Source organism: Tupaia chinensis, unplaced genomic scaffold, assembly GCF_000334495.1.
Source record: "Tupaia chinensis unplaced genomic scaffold, TupChi_1.0 Scaffold000197_1, whole genome shotgun sequence".
Classification (NCBI taxonomy): Eukaryota; Metazoa; Chordata; class Mammalia; order Scandentia; family Tupaiidae; genus Tupaia; species Tupaia belangeri.
In genome coordinates this window covers 572621-598787 of record NW_006159672.1, presented here as the reverse complement: position 1 = coordinate 598787, position 26167 = coordinate 572621, and the positions used below count along the sequence as shown (strand labels likewise).

Below are 26167 nucleotides of genomic sequence, written 5' to 3'. Positions count from 1 at the left end.
GCTATTCCCAGAAGTATTTGAAATGCCTATCCTTCCCAGACACCACCTGGAAAACCAAATCTCATTCTTCAAGAACCAGAATGAATAGTCACACCTTGTCCTCCTCAACTCCCTAAGAGTAATCATTCCTGTACCAGTGAGATAGGTAGACTCCGTGCCCATTTCTTTGACACGTCAGAAGTGGATCTTCTTAAAAAAAGAAAAAGAAGAAGTGGATCTTCTTATTTATTTGCTTATATGAAAGTCCCTAATGCTAGACTTGAAAGACTTGAGGCAGGTCCATGTTTTCGTCTCTGTACTTCATGGGTGCAGAACGGCACTTGGCACGCAGTAGGCTTGTTGTGAAGTAACCTGTTAGTAATTTTGAAGACAGTGGGGAAGTACTGTTGTTACTGATTTTAAAATAGATTTTTCGGGCCCAGGTATAGTCGTGGAAGTGGTAAGGCATGACCATCTGGTGGCTATGACCATGTGAGTGTCTTAGGTTCAGTTGTCAGTTCAACCCTGATGAACTGAGAGTGGTGGTGCATGCCTATGGTCCTGGCTAACTGGGCGTCTAGGGCAGGGTGATCACAGTATGGGAAGACCATGCCTCTCTCTCTCTTTTTTCCTCTCTCCCTTCTGCTTGATTTCACTCTCTCACTAGGGAAATACACTTTTAATTTTTCTCTTGTGTGGATAATAAGGTTTTCTTTTGTATGGTAGCAGATAATGATGATCATATGATCTCTTTGAATATTCAGGCCAAATTCTGGCTAATTAAACAGATTCTGACTAATATTAGGATTTTCAAATATTTTAGAATTGCTAGGTAGTTCCATCACACAGTGTCAAGGTTCCACTGGAGCAAAGTCTGATCATGCACAGCAACCATGATTTAAATCCCTGGCCTGGTCAGCCTGAAACATACCAGGTACATGTACAAGTGCCCAAGATCCAACAGGCTAGAGACTGGCAACAGAAGGTGCACTGTGAGTAGAGCCCGTGGAGGACGCCTGACTTTCTCTCTCTGTTTTACATGTGCATGTGCTCAATCATGAATAAAGAAAAAAAAATTAGAAGTAGAGAATAAACCCACATGAAGGCTCCATTATACCCTAATTCCTCTTAATAATTTTTATGTTTTTAAAAGAAAACTCACAGGGTGAGAAAACTTCACCCCATATACTTAGGAAAGAAACCAACCATTTTACCAAAAATGGAAACTTGCTCTGAAACCCCTATTTTTAGTTCACAAGATGATGCAAGAAAGCTTTTTTTTTTTTTTTTTTTGGTGAAAGGCAAAGTGTGAACTTTGTCGAGGGGAGGTTATTTTAAGGGACAAGAAAACAGAGTTCCAGTTGAAAATAGTCACAGGGCTTCATACATCACTTGGGCTATAAATTATGTATCGCCTTTGTCAATGCTGCCAGGCTGTTTCTTGATTTCAGAGGTGGTTTAGTGTTGGCTAATACTGACTGCCTCACTCTGACTACATTTTCCTTATAGCAGGGCTTCTATTTTTGACTCTCATCCTTTATAGAGAAGCCTGGTAATTTTCAGTGAAGTACTTGGATTAAGGGCTTTATTGAAAATTACTAGGCCTCAACCAAACACAATAAGACAGACAATTCAGAACATTTTCATAAAAGAATGCTTGTCTGCCATGATAAAAACCGAACAGAAAGCTTTTGGGGGGGGGGTGTGCTTGAACGGGTGGTAAAAATGGAATGGAAAAAGAGCAAGGAGTAATTATTAGCTCAGGAAGGAAGAAATGTAAAAGATTGAAAAGGGAAATTAGAGATGGAAATGACATTTTATAGAGAAAAAGAAAAAGATTAAGAGACCAAGCGCTACACTGAAAGACATTCAAAACTTTTTAAAATGGTGAAAAAGCGAAAATAGAAGAATGATTTCATGCAGAAGAAATACAGAAAGATAACAGAATATAATTCTGAGAACATAATACAGAGTGTCCAATACAAAGAAGCAGAAAATCTATTCAGCTTTGCTGGTTTCAAAGCACAAAGGTAGAGAAACTTTAGTATCCACTGACCCATATCTTTCAACCTCCCCCCCCCACACACAGCTGTCCTTGCACACACACAAAGGTGCCATCAGCAGGGCCTGGGGACTGGCACCCCTGCTACTGTAACTGGCTCACTGTTGATAGGGGGAAAACTTGCCTTGGAATCTGTAAACACTTCTTTCCTTTAGATAACTGCTTGAGTTTAAAACAATGAATTAGTCCTAGGATACACACACACACACACACACACACACACACACACACACACAGTTTCTACAGAACATATATTACAAAAATTTCCTTAATTACATGAGGAGATGGGTTGCAAGGCTGCAACTCTATCAACTAAACTATAGCCAAGTCATAGTTTTGCCAGATAAAGGAATTATTCAGCTTCCGTGTTATAATTCTGTAGACCAAGAGGTCATTGGTCTTTAAGTTCAACTAAGATCTTAAGTCTCTTTGTCCTAATGCATTAAAAAAAAGTCAAAATTATATCCCCCCCCGTTAAAAATGAAGTAAGTATAAAACCAGATCAAGAAAATTCTTATAAGTTAAACCCTCCAAGTGTTTGAGGTACAGGCTCAGAACATGAGCCTGGTAGAATTTGTGCTATCAGTTAAGTCAGGAAATTTGGTTGAAGCCAGAGGCTGTCCCTGCATGCTTATCTGCCTGTTCACTCACTCAATAAACCACTGTAATCATTCTGACAGATAGATGACTGTTATTTTTAACAGACACACAGGATTCTAGACAGGAAAAGTCAGCCCAGTTCTTGCAAGAATTTGTGTCTGCCTGTTCACTCACTCAATAAACCGCTGTAATCATTCTGACAGATGACTGTTATTTTTAACAGACACACAGGATTCTAGACAGGAAAAGTCAGCCCAGTTCTTGCAAGAATTTGTCTTTGTCCAATCTACAACCTTTGCAGCAAACATGACACTACAGTGAAGCTAGCATCAGACTCAAGAAAAGAGCACACCCATGAAACACGAACATGAGAAGCAGCACACGGCAGGAGTAAGGCACCAGGCAAGGCCTGGGGGTGGGAGTGGACCACAGGAAAGCTGCTCTGAGCCCCTATCTTTCTCCCATCTCTACCATTGTACCTGGGTCAGAACGCAAGATTTACACACATAAAACATAAAAATATGCCCAATATAAGGAACTTGGTGAAATGTCGGAGTGATGGCAGCCTTTTGAATTCTGCAGTATTTCCTCAAGCACTAGCCAGGATGTCCCCATAAAAAATGACACAATTAACTGTGGGGGAGGCTGTGTGTGTGGAGGGGGGGGGAGGCAATGATTATAATGGGAATCTCTATACTTTCTGTTCAATTATGATGTGAATCTAAAACTGCTCTAAAAAATAAACTTTAAAAATAAAAAAAAGGAATTCCCTTAGAGGAAGATACAGAGTACTGGAAAATAGCCCCTGCCTCTCCTTTCAAGGAGTTTAAGTCAGGGCCTGAGAACTCAGGGGTAGTTCCTGGACCAATACCTTCCAGTACCTGGAAGCCACTTAGGCATGCAAAACCTTAGGCCCTACCAGACATATTGATTGAGAATCTGTATTTTTAGCAAGGTTTTAGGAGATTCAGAGGGCCATACAAGTTTCTGGTATATAAGTAAGGGACACAGGGTACATATAAATAGTTACAAGGCAAGTATAAGGTAGAAACAGGGCACAAAGAATGCTTGGAGAGAGGACCGGTAGCATGGTGCTAGGGGGGAGCTCTAATCCAGATGATGGGAGCAGAAAAAGCTCCAAGGAGAAGTAAGCTCTGGAACATGCCCAGCAGGGGGTGAAAATTCCACCAGACTGAGAAAACAAGCACGAAGGAGCTGGCCCATGCCTAAGGAAGATCAAGAGAAAGCCCAAGGAGCTGGGAATCAGAGAGCACATTTGGAAAAAAGCAAAATACAGTAGGTGTGGTCAGGGAGTAGATGAGTAGGTTTGATCCTTCCTATTGGGGTGGGGGTGGGGGGGCTCACCTGTCAGGTGAGAGGCCTAGATTTGCCTACAGAGGAGAGGAGGGGATCCAGAGATTTGAAAAGATTCAAATCATGGTCCCTTCCAAGGCCACCTTATTAGAACACCAGATCAGTAGGTCAGAGAGCAGAATGGCAGGACAGGTATAGGGGTCATTGGGAAAGAGAGTGGGTAAGGCTTCTGAAACTGGGAGCCTGGGTGACTGAGAGCTCACAAGGAAAAGATGCAGGAGGAGCTGAACCTAACAGAAGGTCTTCTGACCAAAGACACAAATTGTTCTATAGTGTCCAAGATAAGATCAATGCCAAGATGGTGCAGGTCTTACAAAGAGCCTGTCAGGGAAGACTCTCGTTCCTTTAGTTATCTAAACCACACTGATAAAATGTGACTTGCCCTTACAAGCCCAGGGAATGAAAAATAAGATTATAATGGGTTTTGATCAAAGCACAAATGAAAACAACATCATAATTCTAAATTTTAATGATAACATAGGTATCAGGAAAGTCCATTTTGCTCCAGAAAAACTAAGTTGGTTTTCCTTGATTTCTTAAGAGTTATCTTCACAGTTACCTCTGTTTCTATCTTTCTCTCATCTCTATCATTTTGCCTTATTAATGTCCTTCAGGGACATAGGGGAGACCACAACTCACCTAGCGCTCCAAATTCCCTAGTGGTAATAACTGTCATGCTCTTAACAGTTATTTCAAAATTACAGAAATTACATTGGGTGACAGGAAAACACTCTTATTTTGGTCCTTGTTATCATGGTTTTGCTTGTAATTCTGATGTAAATTCTTTCCTGACTTTGGTCCCCATTTTTTAATTCTTTTAGATATATAGTCAAGCCTACATAATGACATTTCAGTCAATGACAGGGCACATGTGCTATGGTGATCCCATGAGATTATACCACATAGCCTAGATGTGTTCTGGTCTGTACCAAGTTTGTGTAAATACACACTAAGATAGTTGCATAATAATGACATTGCCTGGTAATGTGTTTCTCAGAACTTATCCCTGTCATTCAACAGCGCGTGACTGTATTTCAGCTTTCCAAATACTCAGTTAGAACAAGAAATATATACCAAAAGGCACAAAAGCAGTTCTGGATGCCTGTGAATGTACTGCATGGCCCCAGAAGACATGCAGTAAATTCTCATTTCCTACCAGCACAGGGATAGAGGTGCTGGTAGATAGTGTTCTTGGTGCTCAACATAGGCAAAATCTTTGGCTCAAAGAAGCACAGTCCAATAGAAATGCAAAGTGGGTCCAGCGGATGGCATAGTGGTTACATCACAGGATTTCCACATGGCCAACCACGGTTCAAGTCCCAGACCTGCTAGCTTGAAAATCACACCAGCATGTGTGTATGTATGCATGCCCAAGATCCCAGGAGGAGGATGGAGAAGTGATTGTAGCATGGCCATCTCCCCTGGGGGGTGATTTTGCACTTTTCATCTCACTGTCTCTGTCTCTCTCTCTGATGAGCAAATGTGCCCTAAGTAAAAAACCTCTTTAAAAAACTGCAGCGTGTCCCACATATGTCATTTTAGAATTCCCTAGCTGCTACGTTTTTTAAAAAGTAAAATTAATTTTAGTGTTTATTGTATGTAAAATATTAACATTTCAACATATAATCAATACAAAAAAAAAAAAAAAGACTGTGATACTTGCTATTTGTATTAGTCTGTTAGGGCTACGGTAACAAAGGACCACAGATTGGATGACTTAAATAGCAGAAATTCATTTCCTCAGTTCCGAAGGTCAGATGTCCTGTGTCAGCAGGGTTGGTTTCTTCTAAGGCCTTGCCCCTTGGCTTGCAGATGGCCACCTTCTTGTGTCTTTACAAAAACTTTCCTCCATGTGTCTGTGTCCTAATTTCTTTTTCTTATGAGGACAGCAGTCAGATTGAATTAGAACCTACCCTAATGACCTCATTTTACCTTAATTACCTTTTAAAAGACCCTGTCTCCAAATACAGTCATATTCTGAGGTACCAGGGATTAGGGCTTCAAAACATGAGTTTCAGGAGAACACAGCTCAGCCCATGAGAACATACACTTTTTTACACTAAGTCCTAGAAATGCAGTGTGCATCATACACTGACAGCATATCTCAGTTTGGACTGGCCACACTGCAAGTGCCCCATGGCTGCATGTGGCTCATGACTCAATATTGGACAGCGAGAGCTACAACCCTATCCACTGCGTGATTGCTGACTTCCCTCGTGCCCATGTGCTCAGATGGCCCTCACATTAATCAAGGTTTTCCTTCAACTTTCTATCAGTCATGTCACCTGAAAACCATCATCTGTGAGATATTTTAAAATAATTTTCCCTCCAAGAAAATGGCAACCTGGGAATACAATAATTCTGTGTATCTGGGTCTTCCCAATATCAAGCATCTTAATTTTCGGCAATGACCTGAGCCATCTGTCTTATTCCATTGCTTTCACAAAAGAGGCAGGAAGAATGTTACTTCTCAAGTCACTATGTATACCCAAATTTGGCAGGATCAAATAAGGACCATACCTCGGCTTTATTTTCTATATGAAAGTGATTCTAAATTGGGCACAAAGTGTTAAATTTTGATCTTTTACTGGGACCCCATCCTCCACCACTTCCAACCTGCTGGGATTTCTGGCACCATAGTTATAGGAAATAGGAACCCACTCTCTTGTGCTCCTGCTCCTGCATAGCCCTACCTAAGCATCCTCTCCAGTAGAAGAAAGAAACTTGATGGAGAAACCAGAATCAAGGCTCAGCACTAGGTTTTATAAAACAATTCTCTTCTTACATATCTAGTTGTGGGAAGACACGCTATTTGTGACACAAGTGTGAACATTACCTTTCTCTGATTGCATATGTACTGTGATGGCTAGTTTTGGGTGCCATTTGACTAGACTGAAGAATACCTAGAAAAAGCATTACTCTGGGTGTGTCCTGGCGGTGTCTCCAGAAGGGATGGGCATGGAGTCTAAGAACACTAAATGTGGAAGACCCACCCTGAAAATGGGCTCACAAGTCCGAATCGACAAGAGTCACAGAGAACATAAATACAGAAGATGAAGGGTTTCTTCCTGAGACAGAGCAAGGCAGCCTACTTCTGTTGCCCTGGCATCAGAACTCAAGGCTTATCTGCCTTTGATCTCTGGTATTTATACCAGCAGCTCTCTCCTCTTGCACCCTTTCTCCTCTACTGGCTCTCAGGCTTTCAGCCTTGGACTAACTAACATCATCAGCGTTCTTGACTCTGAGGTCTTTGGACTTGGACTGATCCATGCTACAGAATCCTAGGATTTCCAGCTTATAGACAGCATGCTGTGAGACTTCTTAGCTGCCATGATCATATAAGCTAATCCCCCAGTAGATCCCTTCTTACATATCTATATAAACTTGCTGGTTCTGTCTCCCTAGAGCACACTGACTAATACACATACTTATTTGATTTCTAGATTAACCTTTTCCTATGCCTTAAGTGCTCTCAATTAGCAACTGACTCCTTGTCAAGTTGAATGCTGTGCTACATGTAGGTGCTACTCCCATTCACCTGCTCTCTGGATGCTTCCCAACCCTTGGGGTATGATGTAGCCTGTGATTTGCTTTGATGACACAAGCAGAAACACCAGCCTTATAATTGGGCAAAAGCTGGTAGGGGCTGGCCTCTCCTCATTGTCCCTTCCCTGGCTGCACTCCTTTGTGGTGGCTCTGCTCACCTGGGTTCAGAGGAAGGAGGGTGGACAGGTAGTATGAGTGAGAAATACATCTGTGCTGTTGAAAGCCAGGGAAATTCTGAGAAGCTGAAACTCTGAGCACATTCCAGCCTAGTCTAACTGATACAGAAGATGAATCATTACTTCCTACTGCTACTTTTCCCAGAAAAATTTAATGCTTATTGATGTTAAAATGAACTTTTTACCTCACAGCTAATCACCCAAGGACTTCAAATTTCATTTTATCAAATTCTTTCCAGCACCTGTACTCAGTCTCACTTTAGTTTTAAATGGATAAACAGACATTATGCCTTTTTAACATTCTTGTAGAAACAGATACTCAGAAATGGCTTTTCAATCTGTTTTATCAATACCACTCTAACAAGTACTATTAGATAATCCTCCTAAACTGATGCTGTTCAAGGTCAGCCAGCTGATCACTTTATCTGTCTGTCTCTACCAGCATACAGGGACATCTGAGGACATTTCTTCAGCTAGCTTTCTTTTATTTCCTGTAACACTGGGTCACTTCTTGAATTTGCTTTTTCTAAGTCCGACTTTCTCAACCACAACACTATTAATATTTAGGGCTAATTTTTGTGATGCATGGGGTGGGGGGGCTACCCATTGTAGAATGTTTAGTAGCATGCCTGGCCCCCAGTCCCTAGATTCCAGGAGCACGGGCCCCCTTGGTTCTGGCAACCTCCAATCTCCTGCAGATCCTGGTGGGAACCACTTTCTAAGCTGAACACATTCTCTCTGTCTCTCCATAGGACTTTTCTAATAAACTATTATTAAACAGAAAAAGGTATTAAACTACTTTTGCTAAAGAGAATGACTTTATTTTCTGATTTGTTTTTATTTATCAAAGGGCAACCACCCTGCTATAAATGAGCATTTCTCATCTGTCAGGAAACATTGTTCAATGCTGAGAGTTCATTCATTCATTTGGTCGTTCATTCGACAGATACCCAATGAGCTTGTGCTGTGTGCCAGGTACTGTTCTAAGCATGAGCTACTGTGGAACATAACCATGCGTGTGGCCTCTGTCTTCACAAAACCCACAGCATATTGGGAGACTCATTAAAGTCATATACATGCAAATCTATTACTGCAAAGTGTAGTAAGTGCTATAAAGGAGAGAAGAGGACATTGTGGGGTTGGAGAAGAGATGACATTTAAGCTGAGAAAGGAAGGAAGAAGCCAAGGGAAGAGCAGCAGGAACCTACCAGGCAGGGGCAGTAAGGGCTGGTGCATTTCAGGACCCAGTGGGGACCAGTGTGGCTGGAAGAAGGGGTGGGACAAGGTCATAAAGGTTGCAGGGACCAATGGTTGTCTGAGGAAGTCTTGCCACAAGAAGAGCCTGGCAAACCTCAGCAAAGGTACACATTCCTCAGTTGGTGACCTTTGGCCTTGGGCTTTTGGGCCTTGGGTCCCCATCCCCTACTCTGCTTCTTCCATAGCACCCAATCATCTTCTCTATAGCACACTGAGCCATGATGCCATTGGGGGGAAATATGATTGAATATGTTCCATTTCTTTTGTGGTTTGCTAAGAAATAGGATTCCCATGGCTAAGCTAATAAAATTTTAATAATTGGCACTAACTGTGAAAGCATTTCATTTTTATGAAGAAATATATTCTGTTCCACTACAGGACTGGGTGTAATCCATAGAATACTTCTAATACTTATGTTTAAGAGGTCTTTGGTCAGGCTACAGACTAAAGATTTTAGACGTGTTCCCGTTTGTCAAAGCAGTGAGGAACACACAAAAGATACAACGTCAACCCCAAAGGAAGAATCCAGTGCTTGTGACCACAGGAACTCTGCTAACAGTCATTTTCAACAGGGTTTGGTTTACAGAAAAGGCAACGTAAAGGGGCAGCAGCTGTTGTGGGTAGAATTGTGTCACCCAAAAAATACGTGAAGTCCTAACCATTGGTATCTATGCATGTGACCTTTTTTGGAAACATGGTTTTTGAAAATTGGGCTCATATTGGAGTGGGCCCTAATCCAGTGACTGGTAAACTTATGAAAAGAGGAAATTTAGACACAGAGACACACACTGGGTGAATGCCATGTGAGGACAGAAGTGGACATTTGAGTGATTGATGTGTCTGCAAGCTAATAAAGGCCATGCATTGCCAGCAACTCTGGACACTAAGAAAATGGCATGAAACATATTCTTCCCTAAAGCCTTCAGAGAGAGTGTGGTCAAACTAACACCTTGATTTCTGGCTTAGAGCTTCTAAGATGGTGAGAGAATGAATTTCTGATGTTAACAATCACCTGATTTATGGTAATTTGTAATAATAACCCCAACATTGGTACTTCTGTGGAGTCTGAGGATCACTTTTTTCAAAGTGGAAGAATTAAAAACCAAAACCAAAACCAAAACCAAAACCAAAAAAAAAAAAAAACCAACCAGATCTCTATATGGGTTTGGAATCCTGATGAAGTCACAGAAAGAGCTCTGAAGTCACTTTGGTGGCAGATTTTAAAAACTTTCAAAGCTGAAGCAGCTCCTTTTTATAGTCACTGTTTGTCTGAATCATAAGAACTATAGCATTGAGATAGAATACTGGTTGATTAAAATGATGGCAGGTTTTCTTTTAGTAGATGTCAACGGAATATATAATTTTGTTTAAGCTAATTAATCTAGAAGTCACCGAGATGGAGTAATATCTGTCCTACCATAGGATTAATTTTTTGATGACAATAGAAAAATGCAAGGTGTCAAAGGAATTCATTAGTTCTAAGTGCATAGAAACACCTCTGAATCAGTGCTCCAGTCTTGGTTCTCCTTGGTAAGTGCTATAAAAATACTTGTACTTTCTTAGTCCTTACTTTCAAGAGAACATCTATAAAAGGGCTATTGATTTTTTTTTTTAATGATTTCTACTTTTAAGTGCAAGCTGGAGGAGCATGAATAAAACATTTCAATATACAATTTGTAACAATTTCTGGTTCCACAAACATCACTTGTTAAAAATTTTGTTTACACAGCTGTAGGTAGGTGCACATAAAAAGGGAAACAGAAGTAAAACTGCTTATTTTATTTACCTTGCCTTTGTCGAAGTAGTGGATGATTTCTTGGTAGAGCTGCTCTTTCAGTTGTCCCTGTGTCGTCGCCTGGTATCCGTCTCGCTGAGTGAGGTGGGCCGCACACACATCCTCTGACCACTGAAGCAAAAGTAAAACATGAGTAGTGCCAAGATGAGGGCATGTCCAAGGACATCACTGCCCACTGTGTGAGTCAGAATGCACATGTGTGGGCCATGTATGTGCACCTGCTGTCGTCAGGCCTGGGAATGCAAAGGCAGAGCCTCTGTCTGGGTCAGACTCCAAAGGTAATAAAAGTTCATTGTGAGGAAGAGCTGTGGCTGGATTCTTACAGAAGAAAGACTCAGTAGGTTCTGGAAACACAAAGCTGTCAGCTGGCTAAAAATGCTTCATACTGTCCTGTGACAAATTATGAACCAGGTGATTTGGGCTATCTCATGTGGTGTACCTCAGGGCTTGGCTCTTGGTCCTTTGCTGCTCAACATTTTAATCAATAACAAAAAGGACACATAGGTAACACTTAAATGCCATACAAAAGGGACTTAGGATATCAAGCTTCTTGAAGACAGTAGGATATCTTTGTACCTTCAGCTCTAGGCATGGTGCCTGGCAGAGAGTCATGGCTTTGTCAGTATTTGTGGAAGAACAGGTGCCTTTTATCTATGTACCACAGATAAACAGGGGTCTCAGCAAGCTGGGAAATGTGCCAAATCGAAGGAAAGGCCATTTAACAATTAAACATGGAAACTACTAAATTTAATTTGGTTTAACCAGTCAATCACATTAAGTATAGGGTTCAATGAAATTCAGCAAATACTTGCTGAGGACTTACTATGTGCCTCATTCTAGGTCAAAGATGAGACAGAAGGTACCCGATCTCCACTTATTCCCAGCAAGCCAGAAATGGTGTTATTTCAGAGAGCATAACGGTATTTATAATCTTATGCTGCACAATGATGTTTTTGGTCAAAAGCAGACCACATAAATGATGAAAGTCCCACAAGATTATAGTAGCTATGACTGATAGCCTATGTGTATATTTGGCTATATCATCTAGGCTTGTGTAAGTACATTCTATGATGTTTGTACAGTAATGAAATTGCCAAACAATGCATTTCTCAGAATGTATCCTCATCATTAAACGATGCATGAGTGTAATAAAAGTGCACAAGATTTTCAGGTGCCTCTATCTAAGAGTGGGAGGCATGACTTCACACTGGGCAGTCAGGAGAAGTTCACTGAGGGAAACAATTGACATGAGTTTGTTTTTCAGTTAGACCTAAGAGAACTTGACCATGTTTTACGACAGGACAGTGAGGATGCTGCAAAGAAAACAACTGACTCCCTGACAGCTCGGGCCATAGGAGCGTTACCAACCAAGTTGGTTGGTGTGGGATGTCCCACTGGTCTTACACCTGAAAAGGCCATATTTGGAGCAATGGGACCAGCTGTGATGACACATTTTTAAAGGGCATGTCAAATGAGGAGAGCAATACAGAGGCTTAAAAGCCAGGAATGGTAGCACATCTTAAAGGATCAAATAGACCAGCATGCTGAAGTGGGGAGCAAAGTGTCTGCTAAACGTGGCAAAGCTCTGTTAGAGTCTCACTCTTGCCTCACAGGCCTCTACCCATCTTCCTGAAACCAGGAGCCCAGGAACAACTAATACTGAAACCCAGGGTTCCAAGTAATAGAGAATGCAAAGTAGGAATAAGGAATCTTTAAGTGATCTGCAGGATTTTTCACCTTAAAATTGGACTTATGGCACCAGGATGTGATATGGTGGACCGTGGTTTGAGTCCTGAATCTGGCAGCTTGAAAATCATACTGGGCATATACGTGTGCACATGTCCAAAATCCCACGAGGAGAATGGGGAAGAAGAGACTGTAGTGTGGCCATACCCCCTGGGGGGTGATTTATCATTTTTCCTTTGTCTCTTTCTGTCTCTCTCTGGAGAGTGCACACACCCTATGGCAAAAACAGAAACCAAAACCAAAACAACAAGAAAAAAATTGGAATGCATATCTCATTACAACTGGAAAAGACAAACTAATTAATTTTGGAATTTGTACAACATTGCTGGTATGATGGTCTACTTTTACTGGGGAGTGGGGAAAATAAAAACAAAGCTTTAAATGATTCTGAAATGTAACTACAATAAAATAAATTAAGTTCAAAATTCAAAGGATTTCTTTGGAATTTAAAATAACTTTTGTTAAAAAAAAATTAAATAGGGAAGCAAAAACCCTGTATACTTTCCACTTAAACATAGAGATGAACTATCTTGATTGCTAGGCTGAAAACTAATGTTTTCATTGTTCTTGTTTTTAACCAAAAATATCTTTAACCAAAAGACAAGGATCTATTTTAGGATTCTTAGTTAACAAACAAAAATATATTTGTCATATTGAAGAAGAATTTTCATAACAATACAAATCATGGTCATTAGTAAGTTGATTAACCAGGATGAATTCACATTTATAGCACTATCAAAACAAATTTAGGAAAAATTGCAAAACATAATGGTGTAAAAGATATATATATAGAGAGAGATTGCATAGCATTTACCACTTAACTGGAAAATTCAGAATTCCCAGTGAAAAAGATAATACAATTGGCCTGAATAATTTGGGTTGTAAAACAAACTATCATGCAGTTTGGAATAAACCCATATGTATTCAATAAATCCAATGATTAAACAAATACTGTGTTTATACACACTCGTATATATTTTACATTCACACACACATATAAAAGTTTATGTTCTATGAGAGTGAGAATAAAGGTGAGTGAGCAGTTTGTCAACCCCATTTTAATTTCCCTGGTGTAAAAGTAGTATCTTCACATTTGCAAAAACATCTTGTTACTGAAATTTGAGCTTCTAATAAATGAAGGCCATCAGAATTCATAGTGAGATGGCTGGTTCAGATATACCAACTGAAATATCTATCTTCATAAATTATGCTCCTTGGGAGAATTTTATATGGTGTAAGGCCAAAGGGGTCCTTAGACAACTAGCCTCAAGAAGACTACAATGAGGCATCCAGATTGAGCAGAGCTCTTAGTATTTTCTTCTCGACCTCTTGTTTTCAGGGACACATACAAATTTCCTACTGAATGTCTCTAGAGCAACCAGTATACATTTGTGTCACCAAAGCTATGAGAGGTTTTAGGATAAGGCAAAAGATGGAAAGTCTTAACTAAAGTTTTATTCCTTAACACTGTCCTCCTTAACTCCATTACCCAGTAGGCAGAGCTTACTGCCCCTTTTAATATAATTTTCTTAGTTTTCTTCTTTCTTTCTTTCTTTCTTTCTTTCTTTCTTTCTTTCTTTCTTTCTTTCTTTCTTTCTTTTTTTGAGAGGTTTTTGCTATAGGGTGGGTACACTTGCCAGAGAGACACAGAGAGACAGAAGGTGAGAATCACTCCCTGGGGGGATGGTTATGCTGCAAATGCAATCCCTTCTCCTCCATTTTCCTGTTGGGATTTTGGGCATGCATGCAAAAGTGCCTAGTGTGAGTTTCAAGTTGCTAGGTCTGGGACTTGAACTGCAGTTGACTACATAGGAATCTGGTGACATAACCATTATGCCATCTTCTGGTCCCGCATTCTATTTTTGATGTTTAGGAAGATAGCCTACATTTGAAGACATAGCATTTTGAATGAGAAATCTTTGTGCAGGGTTATGTGACTAAATTGTAATTCTCATAACTGTTCTTATTTATCCAGTTCATAATTTTTCAAAATTTTTAACAAAGATATCATAAAAAAGATAAACAAATGAGTTGCTGAAATTTTACAATATAAAAGTGTAGGTTGTATAGCAATTCTCCCATCCACCTCCATTCACCATCCATCCATCCATGCATCCATCCATCCATCCATTCATCATCTATCTACTATCCATCTATCTATCCATCCATCCACCCATCCATATGTTAATTCATCCATTTTAGCATACTGAGGATCCACTCTGTATGACTAACTGTGTTGAAACTGGACATGGGATAGAGCATGAATATATCACTATAAGCAAAACAAAACAAAATAAAAAGTGAGGTTATGAAGGTATCTCTATAACAAAAGTACCACAGAAAGTGCAAGTTGTCATGCCAGACCAGTGCTCATGAGAAGTATTCATTAGGAGAATTAGGTGAAGAACACTAATGAAAAGCTCCATGTGAACTTATAGAACTTAAAGACATGATAAAGTATCTCTTAGTTATTCTCCAAGTACAATTCCTCCTTATTGATGTGATTCTTTTTTTTTTAGAGATTTTCACTATAGGGTGCATGCGCTCGCCAGACAGACAGAGAGAGACATTAGAGACAGAAAGCGAGAAATCACCCCCCAGGGGGGATGGTCACGCCGCAATCCCTTCTCCACCATTCTCCTCTCGGGATCCTGGGCACGCACGCACACGCGCCCGGCGTGAGTTTTAAGCCACCGGGTCCGGGACGCGAACCGCGGTCGACTACGTGGGAGTCCAGCGACATAGCCATTACGCTAACTGCTGGTTCCCTTTATTGATGTGATTCTTGACAATTTTTAATTCCTGCAGGCATGAATAAAGGAATTTGTAGACTCTCTAATTTGCTGCTGACTGACAGACAGCCCTATAATAGGAATTTACAATGCCTGTCATCTTGTTAAATCTGCATTTAGTAGGGCCAAAACTATAAAGTACTTCCTAAATGTTTTTGTTCATGTCATTGCATTTAGTCAATATCCATAAAATCTTAAGTTACAGATTTACTAGAATGTGTCATGGAAAAGTAAAATTTTGAATTATCTAAGAATATATAACAATAAGATCATAAATGTACATGGTAATTTTTATTACCTTAAGAAGTTTTGCATGGAGAAGCAAAGTATAAGCTGCTTCAGTGTAGTTATCACACTCTTTGTGCAGGTCACACAGCTTGTACAAATACCTGAGACAATAAATAGAAGTATGCTCTTAAAACGTCACTAAATAATTTGTATTGAGGATTGTAACAGCTTAATTCTACATTCAACAGTAAATCCCATCTATACTTTCTTTTTACAATGTTCATAATTCATAATGCCCTGAAAACTGTTGGTGTAGAAAGCACTAAGAAAAATCAGTAAGAGTAATGTAGGTTTATATATATATATAATATATATTGGGTCATCAAGAAAGTCATGACACATTTTTGCATAGAGAATCATAGAAAAGTATGTCATAACTTTTCCAACAACTTAACACATATGTAAACATATACACACATATACATATATTTAAAGTTTTACACACACACGTACCTACACAAAACTTTCTACCCTCCTTTTTCAAAACAAAAATAAAGATGACACACAAAGGTACAATTTTACTTCAAGGTTTCTTATTCCTTTTCATCCTTTCCAGATTTTTCCTTAAACATTTGAAATGAGATTATGCAATACCTGATTGTGATTTCCAATGTCTTTATTGAGTCTAAATGCACAAAAGATTCATAAAAATACAAATCCATAAGAATAAAGAGCACCAATGATCACAGTGAATGTGATCAAAAGAACTGCTCCACCATACACACTGCTTTTTAATATAAAGCAATCTACATTTTGGATGAAAAAAGCTAAATGACTGTTTGCCGGTTTATGAAATTCAGAAGATTCCTTTTTAAAGGAGAAGTAAAAACATTTTAGAAATGAACAATTAGAAAATCATACTCAATGTACTAATAAACATATCATTAAATGCTAATGCCATGTGGCCTATATCCTAATGTTATTCTTCAAAGTGATAATCTTACTAGTTATTTGAAACTGGACCCTAAAAGTGACTAAGACAAAGAGTGGCTTAGTCTAATCCATCATTCCACGTAAAAGAGACAAGAGAGTTAGCAAAACCCAGAAGACATGCAAAACAGTTTTTTCTTTCATGGAAGAAAGACAAAATACATGGGAATATGGTGTTACTTAAGTAAGAGTGTGAAAGATACATTATTACTTATTTCTGGTTCAGCTATAACTGGATTTTTTTTCATTTGACCATGTGATTTACTCATTTAATGATATGTTTATTAGTACATTGGGTACGATTTTCTAATTGTTCATGATTTCCTACATAATAAACCCTTGTGGTTATATTTCTTAGCATGGATTTGACAAAAATTATGTTTATCTTAATGCAGACAAGCACGATGCATACATACCTTATATACATTTCTTCTCTTTCAATTTCTTTGTAGAAATTCTGAAAAAGTAAACCGTAACACTGTTTTAAGGAACCTATTCCACAAAAGATGCCAAATATACACTAAAAAATTCAGTTCTTGGGGCCAGCAGGTGACATAGTGGTTAAGGTACAGGATTCCAACCTGGCCAAAGGCAGTTTGAGTCCCAAACCCGATGGCCTGAAAATCATGCTGGGGCACTTGTGTGTGTGTGCCTGCCCAAAACCCCAGGTGGAGAATGGAGGAGAAGGGATTGTGGCATGGCCATCCCCTTCTGGGGGTGGGGGGGTGATTTATTGCCTTTCCTCTCAATGTTTCTCTACATACACTATGACAAAAACCTTAAAAAAAAAAAATCTAGTTCTTCTACTTGTGTCAAACACAGTCAAATGGGCTCAGATTTTTGGATCAAAACCATAATTGTACATAGTTTATAAAACCACCTTACACTGTTCTTCACTGTTTTTTATCATTCTAAGGACTATATTTTCTACACATTGAACAACGTAATCACTAAAATCTACTTCTGTTACATGAAAGGCATGTATCTTCAGCTAAAACAAGGTCATGTTAAAAGAGATGATCATTTAACTTTTGTGATGTCAGTAGAATGAATGAATAAATATTGCAAATTTGGGAATAAACAAATAAGAACCATCAACATGACTCAACATACTGGGCCCAGCCTTGGTTAAAACCACGGAAGAAAACATGATGTTCTAAAGACCTGAGGTGTCCAGTACAGTGGTCACGAGTTGCATATATTTAAAGGTAAATTATTCTAAAATAGCTATAAGAGAGGACTTTGAATATTCTCATCACAAAGAAATAATAAATGAAGTAATGGATAATGCTAATTACTCTAATTTGGTCACTATACTTTTTATGTATTAAAACATCATAACAAGTAAAATTATTATGAGTCAATTTAAATACAGAAATTAAAATTTTTTACTAAGGTAAAATAAATTTAATAAACATTACAAAATGTGAAGAATTTACTTCCCCAGTTGCACCTGCCCCACGTTGAGTGCTTAATAGCCACAGGGGACTTGTGTTACTCTATTGAGCTGTGTAGATATAGAACATTTCCATCATTCCAGAAATTTCTAGATAGACCCTCCAAATCACAGTAAGAAAATTGCCACTTAAAAAGCCACATGTATATAAACACTGATGGAAAAAGGTTAATTAGCAGATTATAACTAATAGTCTATTTCTCCATATTACTATAAATATCTTCTGATTGAGTAGAAACATTTCTACCAAAATTATAATTCTTTTTTTTTGGGGGGGGGGAGATTTTTGGTGTAGGGCACGTGTGCTCACTGGAGAGACAGAGAAAGATGGTGAGAGAGAAAGTGAGAAATCACAAGTTAGGATGGTCACAATCCCTTCTCTTCCATTCTCTTCGTGGGATTTTGGGCATGCATGCACACACACCCGGCATGAGTTTAAAGTTGTGGGGTCCAAGACTTGAACCAGGACCAACCACGTGGGAGTCCAGTTCCTTAACCACAACCCCACCTGCTATTCCCAAAATTATAATTCTTAATGTAAATATTTCTATCAACACTTTAAAATCTTTACCATAGATGAGGTAACAGAAAGTTATGGAAGTTAACAAGGCCTAACATATGGAAGCATCATAGCCACTGTCAGAATGAAGTTTAGCACCTGAAAATGATGTCAAAACTGTACAATTGGAGCTTGAGGTAACTAGTGAATGTCACCATTATACAGATATAGGATCATTCAATACAATGACAATAGCTCTTTAATTTAATTAGCAAAATATGAACAAACGAAAAACTCGAAAACGTTGCTTTCAAGATTGATCTGTGAAAAGAAATGTTAATGAAGCATAGAAAGTTAGTAGGGGTGCATTCGGGAAAATGCACCAAGATTTTCAATTTTTGCTGCATCTGACATTTTAATGTCCTCCAGTTCATATGACACAGCTCAGTAATGAGGATATTTCCAGCTAACAACTCAGAGCAATGTAACAAAGAGAATTTGCATCAAAGGCAGAGAATGAACCCTTTATTTCGAACTCTAACTTGCCAGTATTTACAATCTATGATTTCACACTGTCTCCTTTTGTACTCGTATTTTTAATCCTTTTCTAAGGTTTTGATCATTCTCCTTTACAATTTCACCATGGGACTATCATGCGACCTTCATTACTCTCAGAGATAAAGAAACGTTTCCTATTTTCTGCCTATATTGAGTATTCTGCTTTCCCTTCTTAGGACTTCAAAACCTCTCTGGAACTGAAGCCCACTCATCTCAAATCCAAATTTTTATATAAAACCCTCGTGCTTCTTACGTCAAAGTTCACGCTGCTCTCAAGCTCTGCTTCTGGGCTCTGCAGCCAGCATTCCTGGACCCCTCACTGTCTTTCTCTCTCAGTTCCCTCCACACCAGTGCTAACGTTTGTGCCAGGCTCAAAGCTCAGTTCTCAGAAGAACCCCATTTGGGCTGGTTCTCCTACTTCGATCTACTGGTAGGCATTGATCGCTCAGAACTTAGATATTTGTATTAATTTCAATATTGCCCTCCTCTGTGACTAAAATGGATACCAAGACTTTTAGAATACTGGTGTTAACCTGGCATTAATTAGCCTTGAAAATAGGCAATGAAGAGTGTAAAATAATGATGATTCTACCAGACTTAGAGATGGAATATGGCTGCATGGAACCAGGTGACACACAACAAAGTAACTGGTCAATAATTAAAGACCGCTTGATTGTGAGGTACAATTCTGAGTTAAAAAAATTACAGATACTCATTTTGTCCACTGAGAATCATGATACATGTGGACTTATTTGCGGGGAATCTTTGAGGGATGCAGGTGGTTTGGTAGAGTGATCGCTCATACCTCTTACTCTTATTTTTTTTACATTTCCTTTTTATCCTTTATCATATGTATTTATTTAAATTTGCTATATGGTGTGTGTACTTGCCAGTGAGAAAGAGAAAGAGAAAGAGCGAGAAAGTAAAAAAGTTCCCCCCAGGAAGGAGGGTCACGGCACATACCCTTCTCCTTCATTCTCCTCTCAGGATTTGGGACACACATGCTCACATGTCCAGCCATGTTTTCTAAGCTGTCAAATCTGGGAACTTGAGCTATGCAGTGGGCCACGTGGGATCTAGCTGCCTGAACCACCACGCCACCGGCTGGTCCACATCTCTTTTACATTTTAAAGACAGAGTCGCTCTATGTCATGGTCTTCCTGTCTCAGCCTCCCAAGTAACTGTGACTACAGGTGTGCGCCACCAAGTCCAGTTCCTTCGGATGGGGTCTCACTACATTTCCCAGGGCAGCCTCAAGCTCATGATCCTCTTCCCTGCACCTCCTGAGTCCTAAGGATTAGAGGATCATACCATTGCACCCAGCCTTTAGGTTGGACCAGGAATCGACCTGGGGCTTCTCATCTAGAACCAGCATGCAGAGCATAGTGTCTTAGCAGTATGCTAAGGTTTTTTAATTTTAATGTTTTTAATTATAATGCTTGGGTTTTTTTTAAGTGTAAGGAAGAACAGGTCATTAATGAGACCAAATGACTTTAAATGTTTACAAACTCTTTTTTTTCCCCATGGCATTAAAAAATTTGTGTATTGATAAATTTGTTTTTTATTTTATTTTACTTTACTTTAGGACTTCATGAAGATTTCTACTTAGTGATAAATTTTACACATCTCTAAAATATCTTTATTCATTTAGAGATAAATATACATATTCATTTCTATCAAACTTTTTTCCGTAACAAAAGGATCAGAAGAAAACATAAAAATGGGTACACACACACACACACATACACACACACACACACACACACACACACACATACGCAGGTGTTGGAAAAGTTAAGATGCATTTTTGCATAGAAAAAACATAGAAAGAGGCCAGAGGGTGGCATGGTGGTTAAGGGTGCTGGACTCCCAAATGGCCGACTGTGGTTCAAGTCCTGGACCGGGTGGCTTGTTTTCTCACTTTCTCTCTCTCTTTCACTCCATCTTTCTCTGATTAAAATAAAAATAAATAAATAAATAAGGTTAAATAAAAAACTTCTTAAAAAAAGAAAAAGCATAGGAAAAAAATGTCATGACCTTCCCAACAATCCAATATATATACATTTACATGTATAGATATAGATAGATAGATAAAAATGAGTTGGGCAGTGAATATTTAGAGATAGGACACCTATCTGTAAAAGTCTATTTTTAAAAAATGTTCTTTATTCCACAGATTTACTTAGTTTTCTTTTTAAATAAACTAATTGAGGAGGCAAGCAGATGGCAAGGTGGTTAAAGCTGCTGGACTCCCACATGACTGACCACAGTCTGAGTCTTGGATCTGGTGGCTTAAAATTCACACCTGGCGGCTTTCTCTCTCTCTCTTACTCACTCTGTCCCTCTCTAGTCAAAAATTAAATAAATAAGTTAATAAAGTTAATTAAAATAAATCTTTAAAAAAACCTGAACGAGTGCTCTCCAGATCCCACCAGATCTGGGACTCAAACTGCAGTCAGTCATGTGGGAGTCCAGCACCTTTAACCACCATGCCACCTGCTTGTCCACCCAATTCTATTATGAAAACACAGTAGGTAAGCACTGAGTCAGGTTCTGAACGAAAGAAGAACATATGTTTTGCATAAGAAACTGATTTCAGGTGTCATTGCAAGAATTTGTTTTCTGACCCCATATTTAGGTGGTAGGAGGACATACTCAGAGTAGACTGACATTTCTCTACTAGAGAAATACATATTGTTCACTTTTTCTATTAGAGCCTTTAGCATATTAGTCACAGTTTTTTTAAATCCCTGATCTGATCATTCCATCTCAAAACCTCTGGTGAGCATGAGATCTTACTTAAAATAACAGAAGTCTCAATCATCAAATAGGGAAACCTAAGAAACTGATCAATAATTCTTTTTTCTAACCTTAGGCCTACTTAAGGATCAAAGGAAGAACTATAAAATTATGTCTTAAGCCACCAGATCTGGGACTCAAACTGCAGTCAGTCATGTGGGAGTCCAGCACCTTTAACCACCATGCCACCTGCTTGTCCACCCAATTCTATTATTAAAAAACAAAAACAAAAACAAAAACACACACACACACAAGAAAAACCTAAATACATCTGTGGAATAAAGAGAAATTTTTAAAAATAAGAGTTTTACAGATAGGTGTCCTACTCTAAATATTGACTGTCCAACTCACTTTTATCTATCTATCTATCTTTCGAAAAGATCTCCATGCTTTCCTGTAGAAGAATATTATTGCATTGTATGGAAAGTCATGACACATTTTTGCATACTAAAACAGAAATATACGTCATGACTTTCCTGGAAACCTAATAGTTTCTATTTCATGCCAACCACAATGGCATCACAAAAGAAAATTTATTTGGACAAAGGCAAAAAGGCAAGACAATGAAGCAAGGGTCAGGAGCTTTCCTGTGCATAAGATCAAGGGCAGCTTACCTGGGGCGGAGCTTGCTATTGTGCTACTAATCACAGCCAGTCTATAGGTAAAGACAAACTTGGCCGTGGGCTATACCTCAGGAATAGACACCAGAAGCCAGTAGTCTCCCCACAGTTGTCCAAGATCCTTAAGATGTACATGCAAACACATTTTGATTAATTCTGATCTAATTCTTCTCAATAATTCTTTACTTGGCTGTGTCCAGTCAACTGATGGGATCATCAAAGACTTTCTTCATTCTGTACAATGTTTTGAACATCTAGATTTTCTTTCTGATTCTTTCTTAGAGTTTCTGCTTATATTACCTATCTGTTCTTGCATATTGTTCACTTTTTCTATTAGAGCCTTTAGCATATTAGTCACAGTTGTTTTAAATTCCTGATATGCTCATCCCATCTCAAAACCTCTGCCAGATCTGTGATCAGCAGTTAGCGTAATGGCTATGTCGCTGGACTCCCATGTAGTCGACCACGGTTCGAGTCCCGGACACGGGGCTTAAACTCATGCCGGGTGTGTGTGCATGCGTGCCCAAGATTCCGAGAGGAGAATGGAAGAGAAGGGATTGCGGTGTGGCCATCCACCCCGGGGGGTGGTTTCTCACTTTCTGTCTCTCTGTCTCTCTCTGGTGAGCGCATGTGCTCTGTAGCAAACAAACAAACAAAACAAAACAAAAAAACCTCTGCCAGATCTGAATCTGGTTCAGATGTATACTCTGTCTCTTCACACTGTTTTGTCTTTAGTGTGCACCATCATTAAATTATATATTGTAAGCAAACATATATCAGGTGAAAGAAATCTACTATTGGCTCCAGTGGTAGTTTCTGTTTGCAGGCATCTGCTTTGGTGTACTGATTCTTAGGGTATCTTTCTTCACTGCTTCTAGGTTCTGGTAGTTCCATGCATTTTTTAGTTTGTGGTTGTATCATTCCAATTTCCACCTCCATCATTACATGGCCTTCACCTGTTTCTGTGTCTCCCCCTCTTCTGGCTCTTATAAAGATATTTGTCATTGGGTTTAGTGCTGCTCCCCTCACCCAGGGTAATCCAGGATGATCTCGCCTCAATGTTCTTAATTTCAACTGCAAGGATTGTTTTTATTTTTTTTTCAAATAAGGTCACATTCACAGGTTCTGAATATTAGGATGTGAACATACCTTGTTGGGGCCGCCAGTTAATCCAATCACAATAGGACATGTTTTCAACCTCACGATAATGAAGACTTAAGACCTCTAATCAATGAAGTGCTACACTGGTTACAAAATAAGATGGCTTTTTATACCAATACTTAACAACAGGAAGAACTATGTGAAAACATCGAGGGAAGAAAATTAATGTTGTACAGAGTAGATCTGCAAACAATTCTGCATTACTTCTGCCCTGCAACGTATGAGGAAATGAGCAAAGGAAGCTGCCTACCACAATGGAAAGCTCTGTGGCCAACCATCATGAGAGTTTTTGAACTCCTCGGTCCAGTTTCTGGCATGCTGTGAAGACTGAAATTTAATTAACTTTTCACTTACCAGCACATTGACTGTACAGCTCATGCGATTTTCTTTGTTCTCATCATGCATGATGGTTCTATAATCCAAAAGCCTTTCCATCAGGCGCACAACGAGTTTCACAAAAGTTTCTCCCGTTTTAGCTAGGTATTTATGTTTCCTGCAGTGCTCCAAGAGACTGAAAAATAATTATGCACACCTTGTTAATCACACTCAGAAAAAGAAACTCGACTGAGGTGCAATTTTAAATATTTTCCATTATTAACACATTTTAATTATTTCTGGGCTACAAAGTTCATTGTAGTCTAATTACAGTCTCTCTGTCTCTATTCTGACATAAATCCCACTGCTAATCAACACTTACATTTTATCAAATAACACTTTGTACTGTTCATCTCCTCTGCCTCCTTCCACTTCATGATCCAGCTTGGTGATGATCTCATTTTCAAACTATAATTAAACAGAGGAAGCGTAAATAATCAGCATGGCGGATATTTCATTTTATGACTTGAGCATCAATAGTACATACATCTGGCAGAGATCATCAACAGTTACCCTCAGCCTTTGAAGTCTGATTTCTTTTAAGAGTTGCTGCCCTAAAATCTCTGAAGGTTTCTGGGGATCCCCTCTCACTGGGCCTCCCATTTCTTCCCCTAGTTAATGAAGCCTCAATATCCATATTTCGATGGCAGGAATAAGAAAGACAAAGAAACGATAGGGGGAAAAAACACCAAGGAGCAAGTCACAATCTTTATCTCTTCTAACAAGTAACATCGAAAATAACTCATTGGTTCCTGGAAGAGAACAGATGGCATTTCCCTCGCCAGCAGAGTTTCCGGCAATTGGAAAACATCTAAGGGGCCACTTAACTGCCATTCTTTGATGGAACTTAGCAAAACATCTCATTCTGATTGAAAAATATAAAAAGTGATAAGGGGTAACATCCTTAAAGACAGATCAGCAGACACCTCAAGAAGGTCCATCCCAGGCCTTTCCTCCACTTTCCATAACTTGTGATTAGATTTTCTGTGCATGGGGATAGGAAAGGGTCTTTCCAACGGACTGTTTCTCATATCTATGTTTTTAGAAAAACTCTCAGTTATGGGGAGGTGCAAGTCTCCGAAAGATCTTCAAGTCGCTGACTGGGTTGGAAGTAACTACCTGAATAATGATGGATATGTTTTCCTCATCCTCACTGTCCAGTTCTCCATCCCTGGCAGAATTCAGAGCCACCTCAGTGCCAGGAATTTGGTCAGCTGACTACCCATGTCGCATTGATTGGTACTGGTAGGAAGGCTTGTGAGAGTGTTAAGTCTCCATAAAGATGCAAACATCTAAACTCTAAAGTGTAAGAAGGTGGGTAAAGGAAGAATTGATGGAAACAATAGCTGAATAACAGGAGTCAGAAAGCAAGGGCACCGTGGAATGCATGTAAGGGTTTCTGAGTTCACTTTAAAAGACATGTTCAATCACCTATTTGGCAACAAACACCTAATCTCCCACTATAACTTAGATTCCCCCAAAATGGAAACTGCGTAAGAGCAAGAGTTTTTGTCTCCCTTTATGACTGGTATACCCCCAAAATGTAGAACAGTGCCTGATGCTGATGCTCTCATGGAATGAATGTGAAGTGTGCACACATTTTACTGGATAGAGTTGGTCTTAAATTTGATGGCACTAGGGAGGGCTTAATATGCCAGCAAAGAAGTGGGCCAGAATGTTGCTAAAACACACCTGCTCTCTTGGTCATGCCAAGCAAGTGGTGAACATAGCTTATCCAGAGTTTCTATAACAGACTGCAGAAATCACTTGCTGTACTGACGTCTTGGGGATGCCACTCCTGCAGTGGTAGCTGACTGTGGCCCTCTCTGAGAGAGAGTAGGAGTCCAAGTGAAGCCTACCAGGGGACTTCATAATGAGCACAGACCTGCCTGTTCTTGATCAGGACACACTGCCCAAAGCCACAATTTTATCATGCTTACAGGTGAAACAAAGACTCAACACAGGGTTGGAGATCAGTACTGATTTTTGCTTGGCATCAAGGACTCGGCTATATCACAACAACCCAGACCCAAGTGAGTGAATCTCTTCAGTTCTCTTCTTGATCTTCATGTTACTTCCCTCAAATAAACAGCTCATTTTGATTCTGTTTGGTCTAAGAAGTTCAAGGATTTTATGAACATAAAAAAAGAGATG

General features: G+C 39.3%; 1 protein-coding gene across 1 annotated transcript in view; it reads right to left on the bottom strand.

Annotated features, from left to right (window-relative positions):
* DOCK1 (dedicator of cytokinesis 1) overlaps positions 1-26167 on the bottom strand; it is a 597377-nt gene that overhangs the window by 62826 nt on the left and 508384 nt on the right. Inside the window, exons 43-47 of the mRNA XM_014587219.2 lie at positions 24336-24421; positions 23993-24149; positions 16962-17002; positions 15626-15716; positions 10781-10900 (exon numbers count right to left, since the gene is read on the bottom strand). Coding sequence (XP_014442705.1) covers positions 10781-10900; positions 15626-15716; positions 16962-17002; positions 23993-24149; positions 24336-24421 — 495 coding nt within the window. The remainder of the gene's footprint in view (positions 1-10780; positions 10901-15625; positions 15717-16961; positions 17003-23992; positions 24150-24335; positions 24422-26167) is intronic.